This window comes from Grampus griseus, assembly GCF_964374135.1.
Source record: "Grampus griseus genome assembly, chromosome: 1".
In the NCBI taxonomy this organism is placed as follows: domain Eukaryota; kingdom Metazoa; phylum Chordata; class Mammalia; order Artiodactyla; family Delphinidae; genus Grampus; species Grampus griseus.
The window spans coordinates 167,403,464-167,415,849 of NC_139017.1; the positions used below are offsets into that span (position 1 = coordinate 167,403,464).

The 12,386-nt window shown below is 38.0% G+C and overlaps 1 protein-coding gene across 14 annotated transcripts in view; it reads left to right on the forward strand.

The window, feature by feature from the left end:
* The window catches only part of EIF4G3 (eukaryotic translation initiation factor 4 gamma 3), a 367,019-nt gene that overhangs the window by 327,886 nt on the left and 26,747 nt on the right, over positions 1 to 12,386 (forward strand). For all 14 annotated transcript variants that reach the window (XM_082654532.1, XM_082654527.1, XM_082654535.1 and 11 more), the window contains 4 exons: positions 257 to 375; positions 4,303 to 4,475; positions 10,232 to 10,357; positions 11,554 to 11,635. In XM_082654532.1, coding sequence (XP_082510658.1) covers positions 257 to 375; positions 4,303 to 4,475; positions 10,232 to 10,357; positions 11,554 to 11,635 — 500 coding nt within the window. The remainder of the gene's footprint in view (positions 1 to 256; positions 376 to 4,302; positions 4,476 to 10,231; positions 10,358 to 11,553; positions 11,636 to 12,386) is intronic.

Consider the following 12,386-nt stretch of genomic DNA (forward strand, 5'->3'; position numbering starts at 1 on the left):
CTCTAATTATAAAAATTTATCATGTCCCTATACCTTGTAGCTGTTGTGGATTATGAAGTTACTTAGTGCATACCTACTCTAAAAAAATGTTTCTGTATTCTACTTTTAGGTAGCTTGCTTTGTCAAATTTGTATCTATTTTAATGCCTTTACTAAAAAAACAATGTAACAACACATAAATATTGTCAACCATAATCCTCCCATTTTAATGATAATTTTTGTTGTTTTTACTTTCTCACTTTTTTTAACCTCACTAGTAACGAAACCAGAAATTCCAGCAACGTCAGCCCCTGACAAGCCTGCCTTGTCAGAGGAGGAGATGGAGAGGAAGTCCAAATCTATCATTGATGAATTTCTACACATTAATGATTTTAAGGTAAATGAAATTTTTAAAAAAGAAAGCAACAACAACACAGAAAGCCCCGTGGCAAGAGACAGAGGAACTTGGTTCTGGTCTAAGTCAGTTATTGTGAACTGACGAGACTTAGAGTGAGTCAGCCAAGACTTACACAGTTCAGTTTGCACAACTTTGATGCATTTCTGCCAAGTACTCTCTTTTAAATTGATACTGTAGTTTACAAGATCAATGGTCCGGAAGGAAGAACGGGTATCAATCCATTCCCACTATGGAGTAACCAAATTGACTTTGATACTGATGAACAAAAAACAACACATTATCATTATGAGGAATTCCTGGCTCCTTATATATTACCTGTCATTATCTTTACAATCATTTTATCATCATTCTCATATTAACTTTAAAGTACAGCTGACATTACTTTTTCTTTATTTCATAAGTGGAAAACTGAGGCACAAAAGAGTAAGTAATGTGCTAGGGTCAGACAGCCTAAGTGAAACATTTCAAGATGTGGCTTTCCGTTTGCCCTTCTTTAACCTTAACCTTCTCCTTGATCTTCATTTTAAGATAGCAGTGAATAAGATATACGTACTGCCTGACTTCACGAGCCCTGTAGTCTTAAGGTAGAGACAGATCATAAACAGATAAATTCTATAAATAGTTAAACTGTAGTAGACCTATAGGGTCTTAGGAGAGATCATATAATGAGGCCTAGTTTAGGGATCTGGAGTCAGCAAAGGCTTATCTGTTAAAATATTTGTCAGATACATTAACTACTTTTGCTTTGGCAAAAGCTTACTGAAATTGTCCAAAATTTACAAGAAGTAGGAAGAAGTTTTGCTCATGAGCGAGTTGGAGAGGAGTACTTTGCAGAAACCCTTGGAAATGCAGCAAAAATAAGTGAACATTAGCTGGAATGAGCCAAAGAATAGACTTCATATACTGTGGTTTGTTAGATTCCTGGAAAATGAGGAGTATTCTTACAAATTGGCAGCACAGCCTTTTCCTTATGTGGAAGTAGGGAAATGGGAAAGAAGAAAATGGAAAGACTAAGAAAAGATGAAAAACAGAAACAATAAGGAAGAAAGCAGTAGAGATTGTCTTTAGAAATAATTTAAAGGATATACAACGTCAGTGAGCAACAAATACTTTGAAAGAGGAAAAGTAGGACCCTGTGATGAACTGGAGGTTTAAGAAGAAAAAGACCTTCGTAACACTTAGGTGCAACAAGAGAACCCTTCGAAGATTCTTTAGCCCTAGACCAAGCCTGCGGAAGGGACAGAGTCAGTTATGACTCATGAATGTCATTATGCATTGTACAAGGCAGCTCTGCTGCTGAGTGGCAATAGGAACCAGGTAATAATGTCGGACGTAGTGAGGACTTACTGTGTGCTAGGTGCTACTCCATGTATTTTATGTGTATTAGTTTATTTAATCCTCATAATACCATCCAGACATTAATATTATTATAATAGCCATTTTTACAATAAGGAAACTGAGGTGCAAAGATGTAAAGTAACTTGCTCTAGCTCATACTGCTGATAAGTGGTAGACTCAGGGTTCAAATCCAGGCTTCTAGCTTCAGAGCATGAACTATACTTTTTCTTATTACCTTTAGGGTATTAAAGGCTTACAGAGCTCATTCTAAGGGAGTTTTTTCCCTAATATTTTAATAGGTGCTAATACAAATTAATATTTATTGAGGCTTTGTTTTGTGTTTGGCAATGTGCCAAGTGCTTCTATCTAGATATGTATTATTTGCAATCCTCGTAGTAACCCTATGATAGGAAGTCAAAGCTGGGAGATCAAGTTACATCCCTAAACTCATACAATAGTAAGTAAGTGGCAGAGCCAGGGTTCAAACCTTCATTTGTCTGACTCCACATCTTGTGTTTTTAGCCTACGTGATACATGTATGTATTGAGTACCTGAAATGTGCCAGCCACATTGTAAGGAGTACTTCCTGGAAATATTGTAGTATATGTAGTGAACAACATAGTCTGTTTTTTTATGTTTCTTTTATGGAGTTTATGTTCTAGTGGGAGATACAGACAAAGCTGCCCTAAAAATAAATAAACAACTACTACAAAAAGAAAACAATGTTATAGTGCAGAGAAGTAAAATTAGGTGGTATGCTAGCCGGTGATTGGGCAGTCACAGGGACTATAGGAGGTGTCATTTCAGCTGAGAGCTCAAAAACAAGAATCAAACCATTAGAAAATCAGGGAGAAGGGTAAGATTATGAACTGCTGTGAAATTAGAAGCTTCTCATTAGAAGTTCCATGATGTAGTTAGTTGGCCTGGTAGGCAGATTCGGTGACTAAACACTCACTGGAAGACACTTAGTCACTTCAGGTTTAGTACTGAGCACTGAGTACTTGCATTCATTTTTACTGTCTCCTGAAAAGGCCTTTTAATGATGATGATAGGCTTAAAATGAGGTAAAAACCCACAAGGATAAAGAGCATAAGGAATAGAGGGCAGCAACATTCTGGAAGTTAGAAGGATGAATGGTAATTTACTTAGCAGACCATGAATGTGCGTGAGGTGCAGATGGGGCTGGAAACAGAAGGATTGATTGGTTAAAAGTGTATGTAAGAAATAGCTTTACATGATCAGTTGTTTCAAAAGTACCAGTGTCATAAAAAGACAAAAAAGAGAGAAAGGACTGATCTAGACTCAAAGCGTCTAAAGTGGGAATTGGAATTCCCTGACGGTCCAGTGGTTAGGACTTGGACCTTTCACTGCCAGGGCCCTGGGTTCAGTCCCTGGTTGGGGAACTAAGATCCCTCAAGCCGCACAGCAAGGCCAAAAAGAAGGAGTCTAAAGAGACATCATGACATGTGATGTCGTGTTTCAGTTGGATCCTAGAGCAACAACAACAAAAAGTTATATTGGACATTTGGGGACAATTGTGGAAATTCGAATGTGCACTATATATACCAGATATTTTTGTTGACACTATTGTATGAATGTTAAATTTCTTGGATATATGAAGAGAAAGAAAGCTAACAACTGATGAATCTAAATTGAAGTAAAGGTATATAGGTGTACCTTGTATTACTCTTTAATTTCTCTATAGTTTGAAATTTTTTTAGTTAAAAAATTGATGTGGGAGGTATTAAATAAAGTAGCAGAGGGGAAATAAAATAGCAGTGAGACACCCAGATATGCCTTACTCCCTTCTTCAGTCAGGAGGCTGCCCTTCTCACATGCATCTTCCCCCTCAGAAGAGCTACTCTCTTCAGGTGTTGAACCAAAGGATTTTGGACTCAGACAAAATTGAGGTAGCTGAGGGCAGGGAGGCACACTGCTGTATTGGTGATTCAGTGACCCTGGCTGCCAGGCTTTTATCCTCCAGATCAAAGATATTGACCTAGCTAGATCATCCCATGGTAAGGACCAGTTTACAAGCCCCACATCCCAATATCTTCCTAAAACATTTTTAGTACTTCAGCTAACCATGTCAACTTTACTATGAAGGAAGGCATTTTTCATTGAAGATTTTGCAAATATTACATACCCAAACAGAATTACCTCAGTTGCCACATTAAGGCCTTTGAATCATGACATTGAATTTCTATTTAAATATTATTTCATAATATACCATTTCCAGTTTTAAAATGATCATAATATAAGTAAATATTGTGTAGAAAAATACATTTTTGCCTCTGGTCCTTTGAGTGATCTTCAATAACATTGTTAATCTAAACACATTAGCCTTGTAAAGATGCACTAGTATTTTTAAATATGCCTCATAACATTGCCCATATTAACCTGGATTTTACTGCGCTATATTAATGTTTAACTCTATATATATGAAAACTGTCTTGTTCTTAGAGTTGTCTACTGACTTTGTCATAAGTAAAAGATTTTAAACTGATTTTCACACTCTGGTGATTCTATCCATATTTTGGAGTAAGCTTTTATTTGCTATTTGAACAGGAAGCCATGCAGTGTGTGGAAGAGCTGAATGCCCAGGGCCTGCTATATGTGTTTGTGAGAATGGGTGTGGAGTCCACCCTGGAAAGGAGCCAGATCACCAGGGATCACATGGGCCAATTACTGTATCAGCTGGTGCAGTCAGAAAAACTCAGCAAACAGGACTTTTTCAAAGGGTCGGTATCCTACTCAAGAGTGGTATTCAGTTACTAGGCTCTTAATAGTCTTTAATTTTAAAAGTACATATCTTTTAAAGTATTTAGCTGTTTCCATAGATTAAAACTGTATCTACCATAATATGTTGATGTGTATTGTATTGATAATATGTTGGTTGATATGATGGCATTTTATAGATTGTGCTAGGGCATAATGGTCATTTTCTGATTTTCTGTATCTAGTTGTTAGACATATATTATGATGTAAGTAAGATAGCAGAGACCCCCTTAACTGTCGGGCAGCTCTGAGCTCATCAGCCCATTTATATGTAAACCCCTGCATGTTCTCTAGGAAAAAGCTTTTCTTTGTGAGAAAAATTCTGGAAAATTAACTTAAACCTAAAAGCCTTATTCTTTCAGTAAACCATGGTTCATTTTGGACAGGAAGTGCTTGTCTGTTCACTGTACCCCCATAGAAGCATATGTAACTCCCAAGTTGTTAATGATATAGTTTATTCCAAGTTGGTTTCATTGTGATTTCTCTTGATGGCTGGTTTGATGAAGGCTGGCTGTCACTTGTGTTATATCCTTATTTGATCAGGTTCTGATCGTCTTTGTGATCATCACAAATGCATGGATCAGGTTCTTTGTGGTACAATCACAGAATCTTGCCCAGGCTTATGTTCTAAAATCAATATTTAAGGAGAAAATTGCATATGGTCAAAAATTTTGTTTTAGGAGCCATGTTGTGCAAAGGTAAACATAGAACCACACCCAGGACTGACAGGTACCCACTTTCTAAGAGAAAAGGAACTAAGACCTCCTGAAGGATAAATGTCAGATGGGGTAAATCTCACATCTCATACTCATTCGGGGTATATGCTCGTTGAGTGGGATGGCCGTAAGAATTCTGCACTATTTAAGTTATTTTTTTCATTGTAAATCTTTTTTGCCAGTCTTTTTTGTGTTCTTGTAAATTAAATGCTGGTGATCACTGTGTATCTTTCAGATATGGCCAACCGCTTAGAATAGTGTAACCATTAAATGCCAAGGTCGAATGTACTTAGGAATATTCATTTGATGTTGTAAGGAACGATGACATTGTCCTCAAGGTCCCAGAAGATGTATATTTGTTCCTAGGATCATTAAAAAGTTATCCTTCAGCAATGAGCTAGATTTCTCTCGATTCAGTGACTTGACCAGATTAAGGCCATCTGACCCAGTTAACTTATTAGTAAGAAACTTTGGCAAAAGTTGCTATGGTTGTTGGCCTTTAAAAGCCAGGATGTTTTTTCAGTTTTAAAAGAGATATATGAGATTCACTGCAGTAACCAGCCAGTGTAAATAACAAGAGCAAATGAGGGTATTTATAACCTCACACATTGAGTTCTGCCCCTAGCCAACTTGCAACTATAGTTTCAGTAATACCTATTATATTAATTTATAAATATTTGCTTTTTACCAGATACTATGATATATTCACCAGAAAGTTTTGGAAATGAGAATGCTAGATTACTGTTTACCATTTCCTGTCTCTCTTCAAACTATACTCAGAAGTTGATTCATACCTGGAAAGCCCTCAAAGGAGTGTGTTCTAGCTTCATTGGCCTTAATTGAACTTGTGAGGTGCTAGCTTGGTTTCTCAGCTACCTCAGACATTTTCATTTCTCTTTGTGGGATTCCCTGAGGAAAAAATGTCACATCCAGACATGGTGTCCACACTTTCATGGTGGCGCTGTCACTGCTGCTGGCAGTACAACCACAGCCACAGCCTTTTATTTAGACCAGAAATGAGATGAACACTTCTGTGTCTCGGTAACTGCTTCATCTCTCTCTGTCCCTCCTTCCTCTGCAGCTTGTGATAATGCAGCGGCTTCAGGCCCAGCTTTTGATACTTAGTTAGACCTAACCATCCTTAGACCAAGAGCCCTATGAAGACCCCTATTCTTTCCTAAATGCAGAGGCCCGGCACGGTGGAAACAAAGAGATAGCCTCTTGGTTATTATTTACCAAGAGCCTTCTTGCAAGGAGATGGTAGTTTCCCAATTCCTTCTGAAGCCTAAGTTATAAATAGATCATATTGTCCAGAGAGGCACATTTCACTGGAGCCACAGACATGCCCTGTCTTCTGTCTCTTTAGTCCCAGTATCCAAAGATCTGTGTCCTTACATAGCGCTGTGGGGGAACACAAGGTCAGCTTTCTTGGATGCTGATACTGCTTAGATGCCAACTTCTGAGCAGTCATTAAAGCTGTGATGGTTCTGGAAAACAAAGGAGAAGACCTCCAACTGTTAATCTGCCCTTTCTCCTACAGTTCCCCAAAGCATGCACTGCTACTTAAATAGTAAGGTAGACTAGACAGAAATTTCAGATAGGCTCTTTGTGTCTTGTGGTTTATAAATAAAGCTTAGATCCTTTGGAATTTTCCTTACAAGATGCTGTATCAACTCTGAGCATACTAGTTGCTGTATATAAATAACATTTCCACAACATCAAGCCATCCTCTTGGAAATTTCAGGACTTGAATCTAAATACTTTATCATGCAAATTAGATAGGTAGGTACGTGGGCACATTACTGTGTAGGTGCATTTCAAATAGTGTGGTACAGTCATTTAATATGGCCTCAGAAGACTTCTTTTTAAAAACTGTCTACTAAAGGTAGTTGAGTGTAGCTCACTGTTCACCATGGAATTGGAACCTCTTTGAAAGTGTAATAAACAAATGAAAAACAGGTCAGTAAAAATTGGAGTTGACTAGAGATGTAAAATATGTGCCCTTCAAGGAATCTTGATATATTAATATTTCATTTTGGGAGAGGCTTATTGGAAAGGAAATTCTTATCTCCTCCTTGACTACTTTTTTTTTTTTTTTTTGCGGTACGCGGGCCTCTCACTGCTGTGGCCTCTCCTGTTGTGGAGCACAGGCTCCAGACGCGCAGGCTCAGCGGCCATGGCTCACAGGCCCAGCCGCTCCGTGGCATGTGGGATCTTCTCGGACCGGGGCACGAACCCATGTCCCCTGCATCGGCAGGCGGACTCTCAACCACTGCGCCACCAGGGAAGCCCTTGACTACTTTTTTGATTACTTTTTTGGAACTTTTCTTGCCACTTAAGGCAGTTCTGCTTTGGTAAAAAGATACTATTTGGTGCTTACATGGACAAGCAGACTAAGTTCCATATGCAAAATGGTAGAGGTGCTAGTTAACAAGTGAAGACCCCATTTGCTCACATAGGTAAGATTTAGTTTAAATAGTCTTTTTTGTGGTATTCCTTTGAAGATGGTACTGGCTTTTTAAATCTTTTTATTTATTTCTTCCTTTTACCTGTAGTTAGATTCTCTAATGATCAGTCATAATAATACTTGACCAGTCTAATTTTGAGATGTCTTCATTCTTTCTTCTTTGATTATCTACAGTAAGATTTATATTTTTATTAAGTTATCATAATGCAAATTGTAGAAGATGCTGCTTGACAATATCATTTCCAATTGCGGTAGATTATTTTGCCTTTTTAACAGATGTCTAATCAGAACTTTACTGAATTAAAAATTATATTTCTAACTTTTAACAATGTATTGCTTTCTTTAATTAAATTTTAGACAGGAACCCAATATATAAAATAAATAAAAGTAGAGATTCTGTATTTGAAATGGGGGAAGGGATGTCCTAAGTCCCACTTGTGGGCCTCACGGAAGTGCAGTTTGGTGGGTGTGGTGGTCACTACATACCAAGAAGCAAGGCTACGGTGTAGCTCTGCTTCATTTATTCAGCCAGCTTCTGAGTCTGTATTATGTAAGGCATAATATACATTCAGAGTACATATAATATATAATATATTATGCAAGGCATTGTTACAGGCTAGGTAGTAGTCCAAAGACATAAAGATAATTATCTAGCAGCTTCTGCACACCTAGGATTTTTCTTTTAAAATCGTACAAAAGGATTTAGGAACTGTAAATCTCAGAAATAAGTCTCTTACGAGCTTTTGCTTCAGATACCCTGTGTTCAGCCAAATATTTTTTTTATCAGCAGTATGGATTTGATCAGTGATTGTGTTCTGCACATTGTACCATGATAAACTGACTAATCAGGAAGTAGAAAACCGGGGCAAGAATATGGGTGTCTCTTTGTTGTAATATGAGATGAAAAGAAGAGCAAATACACTGCTGCAAGACCAAGACGGCTACAGTTGTCTCATGGACTCATTAAACGGTTTAATCTATACCGCTAACCCGTGGAACCTGAATAGGCATTATAGGTGATCAACCCAGAAATCCTGGAGCCCAGCCAGATTATGTTCCATCATTGGCACATTAACCGAGCTGAAAGTGGACATAATGAGAGAACAGTCAAGAATCTGTTGTATAGCAAATAGATGTCAAATAATTGCAAGCTGTGAGGTCACAAAATTGTCATTAAGGATTCATGAAGCCCAGAGTTAGATAATGTGGCTGAGCTGCCAGTTGTTTTGAAATGGCACCTTCAGGAAAGGGACCCTGCCTTGTAGTTTTTAAGTGAAAAAGTGTTGTGTAGGCCTCTGAGGTAGGTAAAAAGAATGGCACACTCTGGCTAGACACTGGAATTGCAGTGAAAAAGCACACATTTTATGTGTGCAGAGATCTAAAAGGATACGAAGACTAATACCACCTGCTCTTGGCCCCTTCATTCATTCGCCCTTTCCTTCTGATTATGTGTATTTCCTTGTGATTATGTATATGTCTCCTATAGTTTAATTCACTTTTGTTTTGGGGCTTTTAAATATGCTCTATATTGGAATGATTAACAAAGTCTTGAGTTATGTTTTTATACTTTAAATGAATAGCTATGGGCTTCCCCAGTAGCGCAGTGGTTGAGGGTCTGCCTGCCGATGCAGGGGACGCGGGTTCGTGCCCCGGTCTGGGAGGATCCCACGTGCCGCGGAGCGGCTGCATCCGTGAGCCATGGCCGCTGGGCCTGCGCGTCCGGAGCCTGTGCTCCGCAACGGGAGAGGCCACAGCAGTGAGAGGTCCGCGTACCGCAAAAAAAAAAAAAAAAAAAAAAAATGAATAACTATGATTTTCAGCCTAAATAAGACTGGGCTGATATTTGGTGTTTCTAAATTTTATATTGAAATTCCATTTATTTTACTTCACATTGAGAAGTATTCCGTAGCATGAAAGCCTGAAACCATTAGCTTTTCTTTAGAGGTCGAACAGTTTGTAACATGTCATAATGACGGTGTTATATAGTAATGTTGTCAGGCTCTTTTGTATCCATCCAGTTTCCTTCCCCATTATAAGCTCCTCAGTGACAAGGATTTTTGTCTTTTCTTCTCCTTGTGTCTGGTCTGCATTCCACTAAGTTTTTAGTCAGTGCTTCTGACTGACTCAAAGGATATGATACTCAACTGTAGTGAACTATTTATAGTGTGGGATTAAATAGAATAGCCTGTTACCCTAGAACGTCATTGTAACTGCCCCATTTTCATCATTTAAGTCTTTCAGATGTCACTTCCATACAGAGGTATTTTCTGATCACCCTCTAAGGGATAGCCTAGTACCATAGTTCATGTTCTTCAGAGAATTAGCCCTATCTGCAAATAGGCTTTTGGTGGTTTTGTTTTCCTCCCCACACTAGTATAAGCTCTTTGAGAGCAAAAACTTGTTTACTTGATGCCTAGAACAGTACCGAACATAGCAGTTGTTTAATAGGTATTTGTTAACTGGTTTTTGGTCTGTTTATTTAATGTTAACTTTTGAATTACATTTGCATGTGAATTTTTTTCCTGTTCTTTTTCAGTTTTTCAGAAACACTGGAATTGGCAGATGACATGGCCATTGATATTCCCCATATTTGGTTGTACCTTGCTGAACTGGTGACCCCCATGTTAAAAGAAGGCGGAATCTCCATGAGAGAACTTATCATGTAAGTTATACTTGTTTCTTTTGATGTATATCTAGTTAAAATGACTCAGAGCCTGCCAGCTAGCTTCCTAGCATAGTGCTCTCGCTTCAGTGCTTTTGAGGACTCTCACACGCAGCCTGTGGCTCTTTCAGACTTCTAATTTCAGTATAAAAATGTTATATTTTTCTAAATTGGAGAAGTGATGGGGATATAATAGCCCTGTGGTCCATTAAGGTTAGATATGGCTCCAGAATCATGCAATTGGAAGGTGATTGCTCCTGGAAGCTTAATGCTAATCTGACTTTTATGTCTCTCATTGCTCCAATGCTGTAAGAGGTTATAGTTCCACATAATAACATTCAGACTGTGGTACCTGCATAGCACATGCTCAGGTTGTTTTAAAAGGAGCTGAGCTCTTAGGCATTTCTAGATTTGGACGTGAGTGGGAAATTGTTGCTACATTGTGTAGACTAGTATTTCCCAAACTCTTCTTCAAAACATTAGTATTTCCCTCAAAGCTGTTCACATAGTCAAACTCTGCATACTATTGTGTCCCTTTTCTTTGAGACTCACAAAGCGTATTATAGCACGTTAAAGGTTGTGAGAATCCTATAGTAAAACCAAGCAACAAATAAAAACTGTAGCTTTGTTTAAGTCAGCAGTGCTTCACTTAATTGACTGTAGAATCCTTTTTTGAGGAATAATTATCGACGTCCTGTGGAACACAGTTTGGGAAATACTGTGGAACACAGTTTGGGAAATACTGATATAGACTGTGAGAAAATTGGTTCCTTTCTGTTTCATCTGTATTCTAAAGAAAACCTTCCTTTCTTAAAAACACTTCATAACTAAGCTTCACAACTCCCGGCTACCTCAGGTGCTTCTCTTCTTTCAGCTTAAGGTGGAGCTCATGTAAATAAACAGATTGTTAAGTGAGACTGATCTTTGCATTGCTTCCGTCACTGAAGCAGTTAGAGAAAAAGGCAAAACCCAGGAACTCTAAAGTCTCTTTTCCAGCTTCCCCATGAAGCGTAAAGCGAACCTGAAGTCTCTGAACTACTTCTGAAACTTATTACTTAGAGCTGTTCTGGAATTTTGCTTGCCCAGTATTATTTAGGTTGCACAGTATCTGTTCTTTTGGCACACATTGTTTGCATACTGTTCTAGAACAGAGAGTTTGTTCAGAGGTACTTAATCACTACTCTTATCTTTTACAGAGAATTTAGCAAACCTTTACTTCCTGTTGGAAGAGCTGGAGTCTTGCTTTCTGAAATATTGCACCTTCTATGCAAACAAATGGTGAGTGTTGGATTTAGCAGCCTATTGGGAAGTGTAGTGATTTTGATCTTGGGTTATCCGTGAAAAGCGTAGGTATCACTGTGCAGGTAACTCTCTTAACGTCTATTATTTGAAGAAAAAAAAAGAAAAGTGAGGTTTCTGGTTCAGTCTAGTTTCTTCCAAAGGTATATTTGTCCTTCTGTTTTCTTGTAATTTGGGAAAGAATTATCTAATCTCAACCAGATTTGGTAGAATTCTAAAGAATCTCAAGATGTATTTTATTTGTGGCTAATGATTTTATCTTCTCTTGAAACAAAATGGCTATGTTATTTATACTTTTTAATAGATTTCAATTAAAACTCCTCTGCTTTCAGAGAAAGATAAGATCCATAAAATGATTAATTTTACAATATTTTTGGATCACGGGCTAGGTAATCTGATTAAAAATAGGTGGTAAAAAAATCATATTGATATCACTTACATGTGGAATCTAGAATACAACACAAATGAACTTATCTACGAAACAGAAACAGACTTACAGACATAGGGAACAGACTTTTGGTTCACGGGGTGGGGTTGGGGTTGGGGAGGTAGGGGAGGGATGGACTGGGAGTTTGGGATTAGCAGATGCAAACTATTATATGTAGAATGGGTAAACAATAAGGACCTACTGTATAGCACAGAGAACTATATTCAATATTTTGTGATAAACCATAATGGAAGAGAATGTGAAAAATAATGTATATATATGTGTAACTGAATCACTTTGCTG